Raw genomic sequence first — 18,902 nt, 5'->3', positions numbered from 1 at the left:
AAAAAAAAAAAAAAAAAAAGAATAAAGGAGTCTGACACCTTCTCTGTTTTCTTTAAGGAATGCCAGGCTGTTAGAAGTTATTTTAGGTCCTTCGTACAGTGGAGGGTGGCAAGAGGAATGAGAGCCTGCAGAAGTAAATGGAGAAAACAACTCCGTTGACTGAGAGGGAAGCAAAATTTTTTTTTTTTTCCTCAAAAAACAAGACCCAAGGAGAGAAGAAAGCATTATGTCCCTTTCAATATAAATACACATACACATATCTTAGATACTAGCTTTTAATTAAGCTGACTTTAACCATTGAGCTCTTAAAACCCTCATTTTAAATCTCTCACTGTCGTATTTTACCTGGGTCAAATGACTCATATTTCAAAAGGAGCACAAACATCAAACCAGAAAGAATTTGATGTAAGAACCAAACTCCGGCTGTTGTGAAAAAAGGGCAGAAACTTATCCACTGAGCAACAGCAGCGGGGCAGCTGCCACGGGTCTTTCTGTTGGGCTTGGCTAGCAAAGGTTATGGAAATAAAGTCCCTCAGGTAGTCATGGTCTTTTTTCCTTTTGGTGGCCTTGTTATTTCCTCTCTTTTTTTTTCCCCCAGCCGTGAGGATTTAGCCAATTCAGAGGCCTTTTTCCCCCCGTGATTTGGAACTTTCCCTTGTATTCGCCCAAGTCAGGTAGAGTTGGTCAAACCAAATGGGAAAAAGACAGAAACGACAAAAACAGAAACTGCAAATAAACAAAACAGCAAAAGAAACAAATGCTCACACGGTTTGTACAGTTTCTGAGTGCCGTAACGGTAAGGAGAAGGTAAGACCAGTTGGTTGTTAATCTTAGGTTTTAGTCATCAAGAAGAATTTTTAAGACAAAACCTCAATTCAGCTACTTTCCTAGGAGTGGGGCCCAGGCTGGAGACTGCCCTCTGCCATCTTAGAAGCTGGAAAACTCTCTTCCCTGTTGGAAGCGAGCTCCAACTCCGGAAAGCAGTTGCCTGCCCTCTATCCTCATGGAAGAGGAAAACTTGCCTTCCTTGTTGGAAGCAAGTAAAACTGCAGAAAAAAGTTGTACAGCAAAATAAACCTTAGCTCTCAACCAAATTTGAGATCAGGGATTTTCTGGAGGGGGGAGCCCCTGGGCCTCAGCAAATCGCCCTGTTGGTTTGAGCAATGAAGACAGCAGGCATTACGGAGGTGTCCATCCTCAGGGAGCCCTAAACCCCAGTACTGTTGGGCTGAAGTCAGAACTCCTGGATGAAGGCTTTGGAAAAACTTCTAGGCCAGCCAAGCGTATCATTAGAAAAATTAGTAGCGGCTGGGTGCAGTGGCTCACACCTGTAATCTCAGCACTTTGGGAGGCTGAGGCAGGTAAATCACAAGGTCAGGAGTTCAAGACCAGCCTGGCCAAGATGGTGAAAGCCCATCTCTACTGAAAATACAAAAAATAGCTGCGTGTGGTGGCCGGCGCCTATAATCCCAGCTACTCAGGAGGCTGAGGCAGGAAATTGCTTGAACCCGGGAGGTGGAGGTTGCAGTGAGCGGAGATCGCGCCACTGCACTCCAGCGTGGGCGACAGAGCAAGACTCCATCTTGAAAATAAATAAATAAATAAATAAAATAAAATAAAAACCAGAAAAGAAAACCGAATAGCTACTTACATTGCATGACCTTTCCCCACACTGTGGCTCATCATAGTTGGCATTAAAGAAAACCACCCTTCTCCATGGGCACATGACATAGGTCTCAGGTTACGGCAAAACTGTTGTTAATGGTAAAATTGTGATCTTAAGTTTACAGAGGATCTGGTTGGCTCTGTGGTGCACGTGCTAAGCCACAGACAGGAGCTGAGAGGCTGGACCGGGAAGGAAGCCCCCGGGCCCTCCCCACGGGTGCAGGCGCTGACTGCTCAGCTGCTCTCTGAGATGAAGCTGCAAGGCAAGTGTGCGTGGATTCGGAGGCTCCGGCCTTTGCCGTGGGGTGGTACCCGCTGTCTCCATCACTGTAGCTGTGTAGTAAAGCTTTGAAACCAGAGACCGTGAGCCCTTGAACCTCCTTCTAGGTTTTCTAGTTTGTTGCCATATTTTTAAACAATCCTTATTTTCCCAAAAGCAGTAGCGATGTCCCCACTTCTATTACTGATTTGAATAATTTGTGTCTTGTCCCTTCTCCTCTTAGTTTGGCTAAAGGTTTTTCACATTTTTGTTGGTTCTTTTTGAGGAGCCAGTTTTCAGTTTCATTACATTTCTGTTGTCTTTCTAGTTTCTGGTTTATTTTGCCCTAGCTTTGGTTTTCTTCTGTTCGCTTTAAATTTGTTTGGTCTTTTTGTAGTTTCTGAAGGTAGACTGTTAGGTTATTGATTTGAGATCTTCTTTTTCAAATAAGCGTTTACAGTTGCACATTTCCCTTTCAGCACTGCCTTAGCTGCATGCCGTAAGTTTTGGTAGGTTATGTTTTTACTTTCATTGATCTCAATATTTTCTGATATCCCTTAGGATTTTTTCCTTTGGCCTATTGGCTGTGTAAAAGTGTGTTATTTAATTTCTCCATGCCTGTGAATTCCTCAAATTGCCTTCTAGTATTGATTTTTAATTTCATTTCATGATGTATGATTTCGGTCATTTAAAATTTCTTGATGCATCACTTATGGCCTCTAATATGGTCACTTCTGGGTAATGCTTAAAGCACATTTGAGAAGAATGTGTCTTCTGCTGTTGGAGGTTGAGAAGCAGTATATATTTAAATTTACTTGGGATTTAAAAAAAACCTTATGGCAAATCACTTTGCAAAACACTTACTTTATAAATGTGTTACTCTTTTGTTTTAAAGCCAGATTTTAAAGTACAGCTTGAAAATAGGCTATATTTCAGAAATTAATTTAGATGAGGTATTTGGAACTTGGAATTTTAAAAGTAAGTATCAGTAATTCATCTATGGGTAAAGTGTTCATCTCTCTAGTATGCTTTAAAGAAGAATAATGAAAATAAAAATTGAAGTTGTCATTGAAGTAGAGAAAGTTAATTCAGATGATTAAAATTATCCTTAAGTTTTCAAGTAGTATATAGGTAATGAAAAATGAAACTGTTTGAAAAATCAATAGAAACAATAGGAATTTCAAAATATCAGTTGGGAAGTAGTTTTGCCTTTCCTACTTAATAAAGTGGGCCTAGGTTAGAAAAAATGTTATTTCAGCGTAGATTCAGATTTCCCCTAGGTTGGGAATTCTGATAACTGTCAGTGGAGACCTTGTGTCCTCAAGAGCTGAATATGGAAAAGCTCCTCCTCTGGTCCTTAGAATAACAACGTGGGGGAGGTTCTGGGCCTACCTCCACTTTACACCTGAGGAAACTGAGGCATGGAGAGGCGAAGACCTTGCCAAGGTCATGCCGTTCCTGAGCCTGGGTGTGGATCCGGGCTGCTGGAATCCTGGCCGTGTGTTCTTACGCTCTTACCTGTCGCCCCCACTCTTAGTGAGTGAGGGATGGAAAATAGGCTCCAAGGGCTGCATGATGAAGCGGGCTTAGTGGTGAATGAAACCTGTTCTTCCCAGAGAAACCCCAGGAGTCCCAGGAAGTGGCCTGCCTGCGCCCTGACTGGCTGGGAACAGTGCCCTTCCAATGGCCTCAGCAGGACAGACACCCGCTGATGAGCGGTCCCAGGGATAGCTCAGGTGTGCATCCCAGCCCCATTGCCAGGGCACTGCTTTCTCGAGGGCCTCTGAAATGCTGCTTGGAGAACAGAGAAAAATGCTGAAGTCAGATTGTTTAGATCAGTGCTGGCCAATAGATAAAGCAAGTCTTGTGTGAAGTTTTCACTTTTCTGGGGAACACATTAAAAGAGTAAAAAGAAACAGGGACAGCGGAGTCTCATGTGTCCTAAATATAATTTTGAAAGGTAATGAATTTTTAAACATGGACATTATTTTACATTCTTTTTTTGTACCAAGTCTTTGAAATCAGGTGACCCTTATACACTTACAGCACATCTCAATCCAAACGAGCCCCGTTTTCTGTGCTCAGTAGTTTCACGTGGCTCGAGGCTCCCACATTGGTCATTGAGGGTTTAGATAGTAACGAACAGCGCCGCTCATACTGACTGTCCGCTTCCCCTAGATGGCGAGAGGCTTCTGGGGCCCCAGTGGCTGGACGGTGACTGTGACCGAGCTGTGATCGAGGACTGGGTGTTCAGGGTCCCCCACGTGGCCACGTTTCTGAGTGTGGTCATTCGCAAGGGTCTTCTGATCCTGAGCTCATCCCTTGATCTGACTACCCTGATTCCTGAGCGTCAAGTGGACCAGGGCAGGCATTTTGAGAGCATCCTGGACGTCCTCTCTGTTGTGTACATCAATGCCCACCTGCCTCGGGAGCAGCAGCACCGCTGGCGCCTGCTCTTTTCATCTGAGCTCCACGGACACAGCTTCTCCCAGCTCTGTGGCCATATCACTCACCAGGGGCCCTGTGTGGCTGTCCTCGAGGACCATGACAAGCACGTGTTCGGTGGATTTGCCTCCTGCTCCTGGGAGGTGAAGCCTCAGTTTCAAGGTAAGACTTGGTGACCTGAACCTTGAGGGGTGGCTCAGCATGGGCAAAGAGCTCTGGAGAAAGGGAGAAGGTGGGGCTGCTAAATAGAGTTCTCCCATCCTCTCCAAGTGTTTCTCTAGACACAGTCGGGGCGATAGGGAAATGTGATGCTTCTTTGTGGTGGTTATGACATCACAGTTCTTCAGGACAGGCCTTGTGACCCCCAGTTTTCAAGTGAGAACAGAAGGCCCAGTTATTAGGGTCTATAGGGGGTGGGAGAAGTCAAGCCACAGATGCCTTGCTGGGAAGCATCCAGGAGATGCCGATTGGTTGAGATCGGACATTTTCTTTCCCTGGGCCTTCCTGCCCTCGCCCCCGCCCCCGCCCCCGCCCCAATGGGTGTTTGCTGGGTTGGAATTTGAAGCTTTCTGCATGATCTTGAATGCGCTGGATAAAAGGCTCTAAGTAAATTCTTCTTCACTCAAGGAAGGATACTCTGATGAAAATGTCCTTGAAAAACATTTACAAACATGGGCCAGGCGCAGTGGCTCACACCTGGAATCCTAGCATTTTGGGAGGCTAAGCCTGGGTGTCACTCGAGCCCAGGAGTTTGAGACTAGCATGGGCAACATAGTGAGACCTCATCTCTGTCTTTTTTTTTTTTTTTTTTTTGAGACGGAGTTTCGCTCTTGTTACCCAGGCTGGAGTGCAATGGCTCGATCTCGGCTCACCGCAACCTCCGCTTCCTGGGTTCAGGCAATTCTCCTGCCTCAACCTCCTCAGTAGCTGGGATTACAGGCACACGCCACCATGCCCAGCTAATGTTTTTGTATTTTTAGTAGAGACGGGGTTTCACCATGTTGACCAGGATGGTCTCGATCTCTTGACCTCGTGATCCACCCGCCTCGGCCTCCCAAAGTACTGGGATTACAGGCCTGAGCCACCGCGCCCGGCCTATCTCTGTCTTTTAAAAAAATAAAATAATAAGATTGAGTGCCATGGCTCAAGCCTGTAATCACAGCACTTTGGGAGGGCAAGTCAGGTGGATCACTTGAGGTCCAGTCTGGCCAATGTGGTGAAACTCCGTCTCTACTAAAAGTACAAAAATTAGTTGGACATGGTGGTGCATGCCTGTAATCCCAACTACTTGGGTGGCTGAGGCATGAGAATCACTTGAACCTGGGAGATGGAGGTTGCAGTAAGCCTAGATGGGGCCACTGCACTCCAGCCTGGGCAACAGAGCAAGACTCTGTCTCTAAATAAATAAATAATAAGATTTTGAAGTGTTTAGATGCACCGCCCATCAATGGGCTGTCCTCTGTACTCGAGGGTGGGCCACCATCCCCAGGGTTTGCCTGCGACATTCCCCCATACATCCTGTATCTTACCCCGCACCTCTGGAATCGTCATCGTCTCTCTACCAGGCAGAGGTTCTGGAGGCCAGGAACTGTCCAGGTGGCACTGCCATTGCGGGAGAGCTTTTAGTAGAGGCTGGGTGGCATCTGGCTGGGACAGGGAGGAGGGATCATCAGGTAGGGGTTGGGTGCCTCTGTCTCCTAGATCCCATTGTTTCTAGGGTTTGATTTATTTCTAGGTTTGAGGATGTTCTAGATCTTTATCTTAGTTCTGGAAATGTTGGGAACCTTCCCCAAATCAGTTTCTGGGTGCCAGTCTAGGGCCAGCCCTTGTAGTGGGCCTTTCTAGAGACAGCAGTCTCAGCCTTGCCACAGCCACTGTCTTCTGCACACCCAGCTCTCCCTGCCTCCGTGTCATGGGCATGGGACATGTGCCCACCAGCCCAGCCTCAGGCTCCAGGGAAAAGACACATTGCTCTGCCTCGTTGCACGGCTGAAGGCTCAGCTGTAAGATACGGAAAAACCCTGAGCATCATGATCAAGTTAAAGCTATCGCTAGCTTCAGAGCCTTTCATGTTAATTTCAGATGGATTCATGTTAATTTCACATGGATTCATCATGTTTTATTAACAAGCAGACTTAATTTTCCTGAGCATGTGGAAAAAGACTAGCCAAGTTTTCAAACCTGAGGTTATTTGTGTCCATACTGATGAAATAACAGCAGAGGGCAGCCTTACACCACGCAGGTGCAAGTCCGTGGACTTTTGAGTTAAGGTCAGAGAGGGTGCTGTCCGCTTGTCCTGGAAATAGTGACCTGTAAAGTCTGAGCGTTTAAGTGATTTAATTGCTGTGGGGCAAACAACGAAAGCAAATGCTGGGGAGGGTGGCCCCCTCCTTGAGTACAGAGGACTGTTCACTGCAGGGCGATCTGGCTTTGTAAAGATTTTTAAAGGACTGTTTTCATCAGAGTATTTTTATTTGAGGAAAGAAGAATGTATTATACTTAGAACCTTTTTGCTTGTGTTTTCTGTGCAGTAGTTGAAAAGGCCCAAGGCTTTGGATTGAACACAGGGTTTTGAGTCCTAGCTCTGACCCTGGGCAAGGTGACTGATTAATTTTCTGGGCCTCAGTTCCCCAGAATTACACAAAACCATGCTGTGTGGGCAGGCAGCTACTCAGCAGCCGGGCGCCAGGTGGTGAGGGCAGTGTGGTTGAGTATTGTTTTGCAAGAATGAGATAAGGAGACCTTACTGTGGGCGTGACTATTTTTTTTGCAGATAATCCTGACTCCTCAGGTCGTTGCCCTGTATCCTGTGGAATGATGCTCCCCCGCCTGGCCTTCTCTATGGAGACAGCCCTGGGGGTGGACTAGAATCTGGGCCCATCACAGCCAAGGCCTAAACTCTGGCCCTGCGACCTTGTTTTGAAGCATGACAGGCTTAGGATTACAAAGCAAAGGGCCACCTGTCTGAAGTCCAGTGCCGGGGGGGGCGGGGTCACTGCCGTCGGGTGTGACCGAGCCGTTCACGGTGGTGTCTAAACCTGCCCTCAACCCACTGGGGCTGCTGAAGCCAGTGAAGCAAGCCTGAGTCTGTAGCGCAGGGTCAAGCCGTTCTCTTACCCGGTTCCGGTGGAACTTTCTAGCCTAAAGGCCCTCCTTGATGAGAGCCCACCTGACACTCTCAAGCCCTGCTGTTCCCTACCTGTCCCGCACCTTGTCCTCATGGGATCCCTTCTCCATGGGGCTCTTGCCCCAACCAGCTCTGTTTCAGGGCCTCCTCTTGACCTTCGAAGTGGCCTCCCAGAAGCCTCCCCGATGGCAGAGGCTCCCCAGGGATCTGTCTGGATTGGAGGCCGGGGGCATCATCAGCCTGCACCCTACGGGCCCTGCTTGCTTGCTTGGGCCGCTGCCTCTTCTGGCCCTCGGGTTTTGGTGCCCTTTTCTGATCTGCGTTCCTGCGTTGTGCCCCCAGTTTGCTTCCTGTGACTTCTTTCCCTGTTGATGAATAGCCCAACCCCAAATTCCCATGAGCTTGTTTCTCTGCAGCCTTTTCTGTTTGTTGTGACGGTTGTGCGTGCTGGTGTCGAGGCGGGCAGCCCTTCCTGGCTAAGTCCTCAAAGCTCGGAGGGAAGTGCCCCCCTGCTGGGAGCTCCCTGAGGGCGAGGCCTGGCCTCCAGCCCTCTCCTTGGTGCTGAGGTACTTGTGGAGTGAAGGAGTTTCTAAGACTGGGGACCCCATAGGTTCCAGAGTTTTGACTGGTACTTTTACTGGCCTGTGTTCGTGCCCCACGCATGCGGGCGAGGGTAGACAACCACCTTTCCCAGGCTGTGCCCCCTGGGGCAGCTCTGCATTTGCGGGTTTTCTCTCTCTGCATGGTACATTCTTTCAGGCTGGGGACAGCCCTATGCAGTGTCACCTGCCTGCTCAGGTAGGCTCTGTGGAGTGACCGCCTGCCCCTTGCTCATAAGCTAAAGGAAGCCATTTCTTTCTGGTTTGGATGTGCTTGGCCAGCCTGAACGGATGGCAGCAGACACTCTGGGGAGAGGGAGGGGTGCGGCCGGACCACCTAGAACACCTGGCACCTTCTGGAAAGGGCAGGTCTGATCTCTGCTCCCCTGGCCAGAGCTAAAAGATGTCCCATTCCTTATTAGCTGTCCTCTAATCCCCACACCCCCAGTCCGTCTACCTGGGTTCCCAGCAGGTTGTCCTAACCCCTGATCTGTTGACACCTGGACATGGGTGAGGGGTCTTGGCCACATTGTTTCCTGAGCTGCAGCTCACTAGCATTTCTGGCTCTCGGCCCGACTTGGACACCAATCCTGTTTGTTTTGCTCTCTGGTCACTTTCAGGGGACAACAGATGCTTCCTGTTCTCCGTCTGCCCCAGCATGGCCGTGCACACACACACGGGCTACAACGACCACTACATGTACTTGAACCATGGACAGCAGACAATCCCAAATGGACTGGTGAGGCTGGGCAGAGCATGGTGGTCTCGCCTTGGTGATGTCCCCCCATGAAGCTGTTGACCCTGAGGCTCAGCTCCACAGATCAGGGCAGAGCACATGGCATTCAGCTCCTCACACGCCATGTACATTTCCTTCTGCCTCCAGAAGCCCGTGGCCTCTGCTGAGGCTTCTCAGTGGTTTGTGTGCAGGTGGCACACTTGGCCCATTTTCGTGGCCAACAGGTGATTGGCTTGTGGCCTCTGTGGCTAGGGATAACCTGTCCAGGGGCATCGCTGGCCTGCCTCATACCTAGGAGTGCTGGACGGTGGGGAATGGGACTGTAGGGATTGGCCAGCTGGCAGCTCATGAGACAGCATGTGGGGCCCCAGTGGGGGTGACCGTGGCTCCTGTCCAGCCCTCACTTCAGCTCGGTGACTTGTCACAGGATGAAGGGGAAGTGGGGGAAGCCTAGGCCAGGTGCAAGGAGCAGGGTGAACACGGTCCAGGCAGGGCCGAGGGCAGGAGCTGGGGGAGGATTCCCGCCGAGGCTCAGCTTGCTCCTGCCAGCTTCTTTCCTCTGCTGCTTGATGAAAAGCTCATATTGGGAAAATCCAGCTCTGTGTGTACAGAGCTGAGGGCAGAGAAGGCTGGTCCCCCTTGGTCCACTAAAGGGACCAGTATCTTTCCCAGGCTCAACGCACCACCACCCTGGGGAGAGGGAGGGATGTGGCCGGACCACCTAGAACACCTGGCAACTTCTGGAAAGGGCAGTCTGGTGGCCGCTGGAGCGAGGGTGCCAGCCTCACAGGCAGCACCCAGCAGGCCCTGGTCATCACTTGTCATTGACCCCAAGGGACAGAGCAGCTCCGAGTGTCAACTCCAGACAGTGTCCTCGGGTCTTTTGTTGCCCAAGGTCAGAACCAGTGTGTGCCAGGTTTTCCAGGCCTACCAGGGACCAGAGGAGGTTCTGGGTGGGGCACGGTTGAACAGCCCAGAGCCCAGTTGTGTGACTGGGGGTGAAAGGCACAGGGGTTTGCGTCCACCTCTGGGTCTGCCTCCGCATCCTGTAAGCCACGTGCTCGGAGCTGAGTTTCCCAGGCTGTCTTGGGATGAGGATTGCTGCCCAGAAGTGGGGGCACTGGGCCCTGACACGGGGTTTGCCATGTCAGTTTCTGTGTCCACCTCTCCCCTTATCTTAGCTGGGCAGGGCTCTGGGCCCCAGAGGTCTCTTTTTGTGTATATATGTTTAATATGTTTAATTCTCTGGCATCACTTGGGCTTTCAGCCAGCAAAGAGCCATGGGGTAGGCGTCTGGAGCTGTGGATGACCGTTGCAGTGACTTTTTATGGGATACGTAAATGGCAGCATTGATATATTTTACAGTTAGGGAAAACAAGATGATCGCATTCACCACTCACCCGCCGTCTTAGCTGGCACTCAAGGTGAGAGGCTGGCTCGTGGTATTTGATGTCGCAGAGCCTGAGGAGTTGCTGATGCTGTTCTCTGTCCTGGCTTCCTTCACAGGGCATGGGGGGGCAGCACAATTACTTTGGGCTTTGGGTGGATGTTGATTTCGGGAAAGGACACAGCAGAGCCAAGCCCACGTGTACCACGTATAACAGCCCGCAGCTGTCGGCCCAGGAGAACTTCCAGTTTGATAAGATGGAGGTGTGGGCGGTCGGAGACCCCTCGGAGGCGCAGATGGTGAGTGGCGCCATCCTCTGCATCCCATGATGGCACCTTGAGCCTGGAGGCCTTTCTGCATTTTCTTGCCATTACCCCCTTTACTCTTCTGTTGGCAGATTGTTTATCCCAAATTTGATCCTGGCAGCTGGTGCTGGCTTGGATCCCGGGAGATGCATGGCTGGGGTTCGCGGGTGGTTTAGTGGAGCAGCCCTGGGAAGAGGGGCATCCCCAAACGTGAGCCCAGAGGGCTCTTCTTTCTCTCTGCCCATCTGCAAGAGGAGAAAGGTCTGGGGTTCCTTCTTGCCTGGTTCCGCACCTGAGTTGCTGTTGGCCCCTGACCCTCCAGTAACACCTCCCAGCCACCCAGCCATTGTATCCCAGAGTGGGAGGGGCCTTGGGGGAACCAGAGCCCGAGAAGGCTGGAAAATGAGCAGAAGCCGCTGCCTGTTGTTGGGCCATCACAGAACACACCCACCCTTTCTTCTCTTTTCAAGGCCAAGGGCAACAAGAGCATCCTGGACGCAGACCCCGAGGCCCAGGCCCTGCTGGAGATCAGTGGGCGGTCGCGCCACAGTGAAGGGCTCCGGGAAGTCCCGGACGATGAGTGAGGAGCCGCCTGAGCCGTCTTGGAGCCAGAACCTGGATTCCTCTGGGTGGAGGGCACTGTCTGCCGTCCCTCTTCCCTCCCCCATGGTTTAACTGCAATAGAGTACCACAGGTCATGACCAGGTAGTCCCAGATGTGCCAAGAAAATGCCCTCTGGAGACATGTTCTGACTGTTGGGTATATCTCCCAGAAATCGATGTTTGTGTTCTTTTTTGCCATACAGGGTCACTCTCAGGATCTCTCCCAGAAATCTTACCTGTCAAATTAGTAACTGAATCTTATGCTTTGTTCATTTCTACCAGTGAAATCCTAAGCAGCTGAGACCTTTCAGTCCCCCTGCTGGCATTAGGGAATTCTGCTGGGATTAGGGAATTCTGCTTGCATTAGCGTTTGTTGGGAGCGAAACTTATCTCTATGGAGGAGGGGGTTCCTCCCACTGGGGTTCATGTAGCCTCACTCAGACCATCTTTGTTAGAAGTGGCCCTGATGGTCTGTTCTGACAGGTAAGGGACAGAGGCATCTGGATGAGAATCTCAGTGCTTTCTAGGGACAGCTTCCAAGGGCATGGGAGTTCTGTATTTAAAAGCATGAACTGTTTAAAATGGGGAAATGGAGGTGGGAGACTTTGAGGTAACATGGTTTTGTGGTGGCATGAGTCCTCAGAAGGTGTATGTAATTAAGGTTCCACGCCCAATACTCTCAGTTGCTTTTCTTTCCAGTTTTTTTTTTTTTTTTGAGACGGCATCTCGCTCTGTTGCCCAGGATGAAGTGCAGTGACACTCTGTATCCCCTACCTCCCAGTTTCAAGTGATCCTCCTGCCTCAGCCCCCCAGGTAGCTGGGATTACAGGCACGCGCCACCATGCCTGGCTAATTTTTTTTATATATTTTTAGTAGAGACGGATTTTCGCCATGTTGGCCAGGCTGGCCTCGAACTCCTGACCTCGGGTGATCCACCTGCCTTGGTCTCCCAAAGTGCTGGGATTACAGGTGTGAGCCACCGCACCAATCTCTCAGCTGCTTTTTAAATCAATCTGTGTCATCAGACGGGGAAGTTGGGAGATCTGTCTGCAGAGAAGCAAAGTTGTGGTTCTCTTGCTAACATCAAGGCGAGGGACACTGGGTGCCCTAAGTTTGGGAACTTGATTGATAAATACATAAGTGGTCCATCCCATAAATCGGTGGTGAGTAACCGGCCTGAGTTCCAGACCTCCGGGAACCAGTGGCTGAGTCACAGCTGTCAGTACGGCCATTTACCCAGGGCTGCTGCCGAGGGGGATGCAGCAGTGGGAAACTCAGCAGTGTAGACTCACTTTAAACAAGCTCCAGTGATCCTGAAATGTTGAAGATCATGTAGGTGGTTGTTGGGTCAGCAGAGCTGCCATCTACCCATTTCTGGAAAACAACACATGGTGAGTCACCAGTTGGCCACGAGAATTCCCCACTTAAAGGTACTGCGAGCTTGTCTCTAAGATACATACCTCTTCCTTTTGTCTTTTGCATCTGACCTTTGACCTTTTGCATCTCTGATGAAATACAACCTCTTATTACATAGTTTGCCTTGATTATAAGCCATAGTAAATTGAGCTGTTTGTATTTTGCAGGTTCTGCATTTTCTGCTAGGAATTTCATCAGATCTTCCATTAGCAATACCCCTGACTCAGGCAGAAGGCCTCGTAAATTGGCCTTCAAAAGAAAAGTGCATGCTCAGACAGCATGTGGAGGGGCAGGAGCCTGGTGCAGACAAGGACTTAGTCATGCTTGATTTTCATGGCTTGTGGGGAATGTTGTGATCTTCCTGACAGGTTAGCAGGTATAGAGCATTAGGATCCTCAGACATCTCTACCGCAAGTCCAAAGAATGAGGTCCCCATTGTCACTTTGTTTTGGGATTTTTTTAATATAAAAATACAATTAAATACCTCACTATTAAACCACTATGACAGCTCAGTTTAAAAAAAAAATTAAAACAGTTAAAGGTCTGTCAGTATGCCTTGATTACCGTTCATTGCTGCCTCTGCCTGGGCTGCAGCAGAGGTTATGACTGTCCGCTTACATGCTTTCTACCCTGAGCTTGTTCTGACGAGAGTGCAGATCACAGGTGCATCTGCTTCCAGACAGCGAACTTAGAGAAAGAGGGCACTGGCCCAGGCTGGAGACCTGGGGATGCGGCCCTCGCAGTGGGCTTCTCTCAGTGCATGGTTCTGCCTCTGAGCACACGAACCTTTTTGGGGTATGTGCAGGCATGGGACCAGTGGACCTCACAATACCTTACCTGGCCCTGAGAAACTTGCAGTTCTAGTTTGCACAATTGGATAGTTTGTTCTTTTGTGAAACCAGAATGACAATTAAGGTTCTAAGGACAGAGGTCTCCCTACAAGTGAACACTTATCAGGGCCCTAGAAAGTGCTAGAAGAGGTGTAAAAAAATATTGTCCACGTTGCAAACTATTATAAACGATCATCACATTGCAAGCTATTATTTTTTCCCCACCATATTTTTTAATTAAAAAAAAAAAGGCTAGGGCCGGGTGCAGTGGCTCATGCCTGTAATCCCAGCACTTTGGGAAACCGAGGCAGGTGGCTTACCTGAGGTCAGAAGTTTAAGACCAGCCTGACCAACATGGAGAAACCCCATCTCTACTAGAAGTACAAAATTAGCAAGGCGTGGTTGCTCATGCCTGTAATCCCAGCTACTCGGGAGGCTGAGGCAGGAGAATCTCTTGAACCCGGGAGGTGGAGGTTGCAGTGAGCCGAGATTGCGCCATGGCACTCCAGCCTGGGCAATAACAACAAAATCCCACCTGAAAAAAAAAAAACTCGGTGGGGTGGCTCACTCCTGTAATCCCAGCACTTTGGGAGGCTGAGGCAGGCAGATTGCTTGAGCCCAGGAGTTCAAGACCAGTCTAGGCAACATGGCAAAATCCTGTCTCTACAAAAAAAAAAATACAAAAATTAACAGGGCGTGGTGGCATGTGCCTGTGGTCCCAGCTACTTGGGAGGCTGAGATGGGTGGATTGTTTAAACCTAGGAGGTCGAGGCTGCTATGAGCTGTGATTGTGCGACTGCACTCCAGCCTGGGCGACAGAGCAAGACCCTGTGTTTTAAAAAAAAGTTACGTATCTGGTTTAGAAAAAAAAGACAAAAGAATGTAACTTGAAAAGCCAGTCATCCTCCTGCCCCTTCTCCAGCTGTTTTCCCTGCTGAGAGTCCAAGGCACTGATGCAAAAATCACTCAGGTCTCCTCCCTGTGACTTGGGGCACACCTGAGTGTCAAGGTGTTTTATGAACTGATGGGTCCCTCGCTTTCTTTTGTAAAGGGAGGTCCGTATCCACCCACGTGCCTCCCTCTTGTCTTTATGGACTGCATGATTTACCCATGCAGATGCTCTCTGGGGCCGAGCATTGCACCGTCCCCAGCTGGGGAACATTTTGTTTGCAGCGAATCATCACTGTCGTAAATATCCTTTATGTATGTCTTCGTGTGATGGTGTCGGTGGGATCAACTCTTGCAACTGCTGGATTGAGAGCTGTATGCCTTCTATTTAGATATGGATGAATTAAGAAACCTCTTGAGCTCAGTTTATACTTTTAATATGCCGGAGTGCCTGTTTGCCGTGTTTTCAGCAACACTATATTAAAATATGTTTTATTTAACCTGATAGACAAAAACTATAACTTATTTTCTTGATACATAATATTTAACATACTTACGGGGTGCACGTATTCATTACATGCGTAGAATGTGTAACGATCAAGTCAGTATTTGGGGGTATCCATCATCTTGAGTATCATTTCCACATCCCAAGCATTTCAAGTCTTCTCTTGTAGTGACTGTGGAACACCCGACGCATTGCTGCCGACTGTAGTCACCCGCGCTGCTGTGGAACATGAGAACTTATGTCTTCTATTAACTATGTTTATACCCTCTAACTAACATGTCTTGTCCCTCCCTCCCACCCATATATCCTTGCCATCCTCTAGTATCCATCATTCTTTTCTCTACATCCATGAGATCCACTTGTTTTCTTAGCTGACACACGTCAGTGAGAACATGCAGACTGTCTTTCTGTATCTGGCTTTTTCACTTAATGACCTCTAGTTCCATCCATGCTGCTGCAGATTACATGATTTCACTTTTTATGGCCAAATAGTATTCTATTGTGTATATGTACCCCATTTTCTTTCTTTTTTTAAAAAAAAATTAACTTCTTGGGTACGTGGACAGGATGTGCAGGTTTGTTACGTAGGTGAACCTGTTCCATGGTGGTTTGCTGCACCCATCAACCCATCACCTAGGTTTTAAGCCAGCATGCATTAGTGATTTTTCCTAATATTCTCCCTCCCCCATCCTACCACTAACAGGCCCCAGTATGTGGTTCCCCTCCCTGCGTCCATGTGGTCTCATTGTTCAGCTCCCACTTACAAGTGAGAACAGGGATATGATCTTGTTTTTTTTTTTTTTTCACAGCTGCATAGTATTTCATGGTATATATGTGCTACATTTTCTTTATCCAGTCTATCATTGATGGGCATTTGGGCTGATACCTTGTCTTTGCTACTGTGAATAGTGTTGCAGTGAACATATGCGTGCATGTATCTTTGTAATAAGATGATGTATGTTCCTTTGGGTATGTACCTCATAATGGGATTGCTGGGTCAAATGGTATTTCTGATTCTAGATCTTTGAGGAATTGCCACACTGTCTTCTACAATGGTTGAACTAATTTACATTCCCACCAACAGTGGAAAAGCATTCATATTCTTCTACAACCTCACCAACATCTCTTGTTTCTTAACGTTTTAATAATCACCATGCCAACTGGCATGAGATGGTATGTGTCGCATTTTCTTTATGTTCAACAATTGGTGGACATTACGTTGTGTCTATATCTTTGCTGTTGTGAATAGTGCTGCAGTAAAGGTGAGTGTGCAGGTATCCCTTTGACACACTGATTTCTTTTCCTTTGAATAAATACCCAGTAGTGGGGTTGCTGGATTGTATGATACATAGTGATATTGAGCTTTATGTATATATATAGCACTTGGCCATTGTATGTCGTCTTTTGAGAAATGTCTGTTCCTGTCTGTCGTCTACTTTTTAATGGGATTATTTATTTTTAAATTTTTGGGTTCCTGAAGTGTTTTCCCTGTTTTCTTTGAGTAGTTTTATAGTTTTGCATCTTAAATTTAAATCTTTAATCCATCTTCAGTTGGTTTTTGCATATGGTGGGAGGTAGGGGTCCAGTTTCATTCTTCTGTGTATGGATGCCCAGTTTTCCCAGCACCATTTATTGAATAGACTGTCCTTACTCCAGTGGATGTTTTTGGCACCTTTGTTGAACATAAGTTGGCTGTAGATACATAGACTTGTTTCTGGTTTCTCTATTCTGTTCCATTAGTCCATGTGTCTTGTCTTTTTTTTTAACTAATGCCATGCTGTTTTGGTTACTATAGTCTTGTAATAGCTTTAGAAGTTGGGTCGTGTGATGCCTGAAATTGTGTTCTTTTTGCTCAGGATTGCTTCTGCTACTCGGGTTCTTTCTTGGTTCCATATAAACTTGAGGATTTATTTTTAATTTTGTGAAAAATAACATACTTTGATAGGGATTGCACTGAGTCTGTAGGTGACTTTGGGCAGTATGGTCGTTTTAATGGTATTCGTTCTGACCCACAAGCATGGGATGTTTTCCATTCGTTTGTGTCCTCATCAATGTCTTTCATTAGTGCTTTGTACTTTTCCTTGTATGGATCATTTACCTACCTCCTTGGTTAAATTTATTCCTAGGGTTTTAAAATTTTATTTTAATTAAAAAATTTTTTTTACAAACAAGATGATCAATAGGGTTTATTTTTAATATATAGCAGTTGTGAATGGGGTTGTCATCTTGAATTCTTTCTCACATATTCCATTATTGGTATATAGAAACACTGACTTTTTTATGTTGATTTTGCATCCTGTAACTTTCTTGAATTTATGAGATCATAAATTTTTTGATAGACTCTGCAGGTTTTTCTAGATACAAGATTTTTATCATCAGCAAAAAGGGACGTTTGAGTTCTTCTTTTCCAATTGGGATGCCTTTTCTTTCTTTCTCTTGCCTGATTGCTCTGGCCAGGACTTCCAATACTGTGTTGAGTAGGGGTGGTAAAAGTGGGCATCCTTGTCTTGTTGCAGCTCTTCGCGGAAAGGCTTTCAGCTTTTCTTCATTCAGGATGACGTTGGCTGCAGGTTTGCCGTAGATAGTCTTTATTATGTTGAGGTATGTCCTTTCTGTCTAGTTTGCTGAAAGTTTTTCTCAGGAAGGAATGTCGTATTTTATTAAATGCTTTTTCTGCATCAATTTACCAATTGATCATATCTAATCATATGGTTTTTGTCCTTCATTCTATTAATGTGATGTATCACATTTATTACTGTTTGTTGAAGCATCCTTGCATAACTGGGATAACTCTCACTTTATTATGGTGTATTATTTTTGGTTTGTTTTGCTTTTTGAGATGGAATCTTGCTCTGTCGCCCAGGCTGGAGTGCAGTGGCATGATCTCGGCTCATTGCAACCTCTGCCCCCTATGTTCAAATGATTCTCATGCCTCAGCCTCCCAGTATGTGAGATTATTAGCGCCCACCACCACATCCTGCTAATTTTTGTATTTTTAGTAGAGATAGGGTTTCCCCATGTTGGTCAGGCTAGTCTTGAACTCCAGGCCTCAAGTGATCTGCCCGTCTAGGCCTCCCAAAGTGCTGGGATTACAAGTGTGAGCCACCACACCTGGCCTTTTTTTTTTTTTTTTTTTGATGTTGGATTCAGTTTGCTAGTGTTTTGTTGAGGATGGCTTGCTTGGATGCTAAGTGGCAGCAGTGGGCTGGGTGCGTGGGCTCTTGGGCCCCTGGGCAGCCAATGTGGCAGGGAGATGGCAGTGGCAATGGCAGGGTGACCCTCTAGGTCCCTAGTACTGTATGCTGGTGGTGGTGGTGGCTGTGATGGGCTGAGTGGACCAGTCTTCAGGCCCACAGGTGGCACATGCAGGTAGATGCCAACTAGTTCAGGTAGTGGCAGGATGGGTGAACTCAACCTTAGTAGTCTGGGAAGAGTGCTCAGGTACCAACAGTGGTGGCCTTGGCTGGGCTGTCCCCGGTTGTCCAGACTGTGTGTTCCGGCTGGGCAGGCTTGTTCTGAGTCCCTCGATGGTGTACGAAGGCATTTCCTGTGGTAGGTGGGGAGGGGCAGTCCCCAGGTCTCTGGTGGAATGCTTGGATGGGAGGTAACAGCAGTCACGCTGTGACCTTGCCACTGGGGAGGGTGAGGCTGTTCTCAGTGGCAGCAGCCTGTGCCAGCGAGTGGGAAACGTGCACCCACTTGAACCTTGGCAGTGGCAGCCCTCACTTTCCTGTGCCTCTGCCCTGGTGCCGCTGAGCCTCAGGCCAGTGTGCAGTCTCTTGTCGGCTGGGCTTCCACATGGTGCCTTGCTCAAAAACTGTACTATTTACATTTTTCTTACAAGTGACAGAGAAGAGCTTCATTTTCCAGAAGCTTTCTGTTTGATATCTTTTTCTTGGTTTTCTAGGATATGGGTCTTTTTTTTATGCAACAGTGCTTTAAAAAAATAAAATAGAAATGAGATATTAGTATGTTACCCAGGCTGGTCTTGAACTCCTGGACGCAAGGGATCCTTCTGCCTTTGCCTCTGAAAGTTGCTGGGATTATAGGTGCAAGCCACTGCCTCCAGACAACAGTGCTTTTTATGAATGAAGTAGCATTTTCCATGTATGGCCAATGTTTTTTTTTTTTTTTTTTT

The 18,902-nt window shown here is 47.8% G+C and overlaps 1 protein-coding gene across 5 annotated transcripts in view; it reads left to right on the top strand.

The window, feature by feature from the left end:
* Positions 1-11,386, top strand: part of MEAK7 (MTOR associated protein, eak-7 homolog) — a 27,162-nt gene extending 15,776 nt beyond the window's left edge. For all 5 annotated transcript variants that reach the window (XM_037743912.1, XM_017543625.2, XM_017543626.2 and 2 more), the window contains 5 exons: positions 1,784-1,928; positions 4,103-4,531; positions 8,716-8,834; positions 10,338-10,517; positions 10,994-11,386. In XM_037743912.1, the coding sequence (XP_037599840.1) occupies positions 1,784-1,928; positions 4,103-4,531; positions 8,716-8,834; positions 10,338-10,517; positions 10,994-11,107 (987 nt within the window). In that variant the 3' untranslated portion in view covers positions 11,108-11,386. The remainder of the gene's footprint in view (positions 1-1,783; positions 1,929-4,102; positions 4,532-8,715; positions 8,835-10,337; positions 10,518-10,993) is intronic.
* The last annotated feature ends 7,516 nt before the right edge of the window (positions 11,387-18,902 follow it).

This window comes from Cebus imitator, unplaced genomic scaffold, assembly GCF_001604975.1.
Source record: "Cebus imitator isolate Cc_AM_T3 unplaced genomic scaffold, Cebus_imitator-1.0 Scaffold159, whole genome shotgun sequence".
NCBI lineage: Eukaryota > Metazoa > Chordata > Mammalia > Primates > Cebidae > Cebus > Cebus imitator.
The sequence above is the reverse complement of the archived record's forward strand: the minus strand, read 5'-3'. Positions and strand labels throughout refer to the sequence as shown.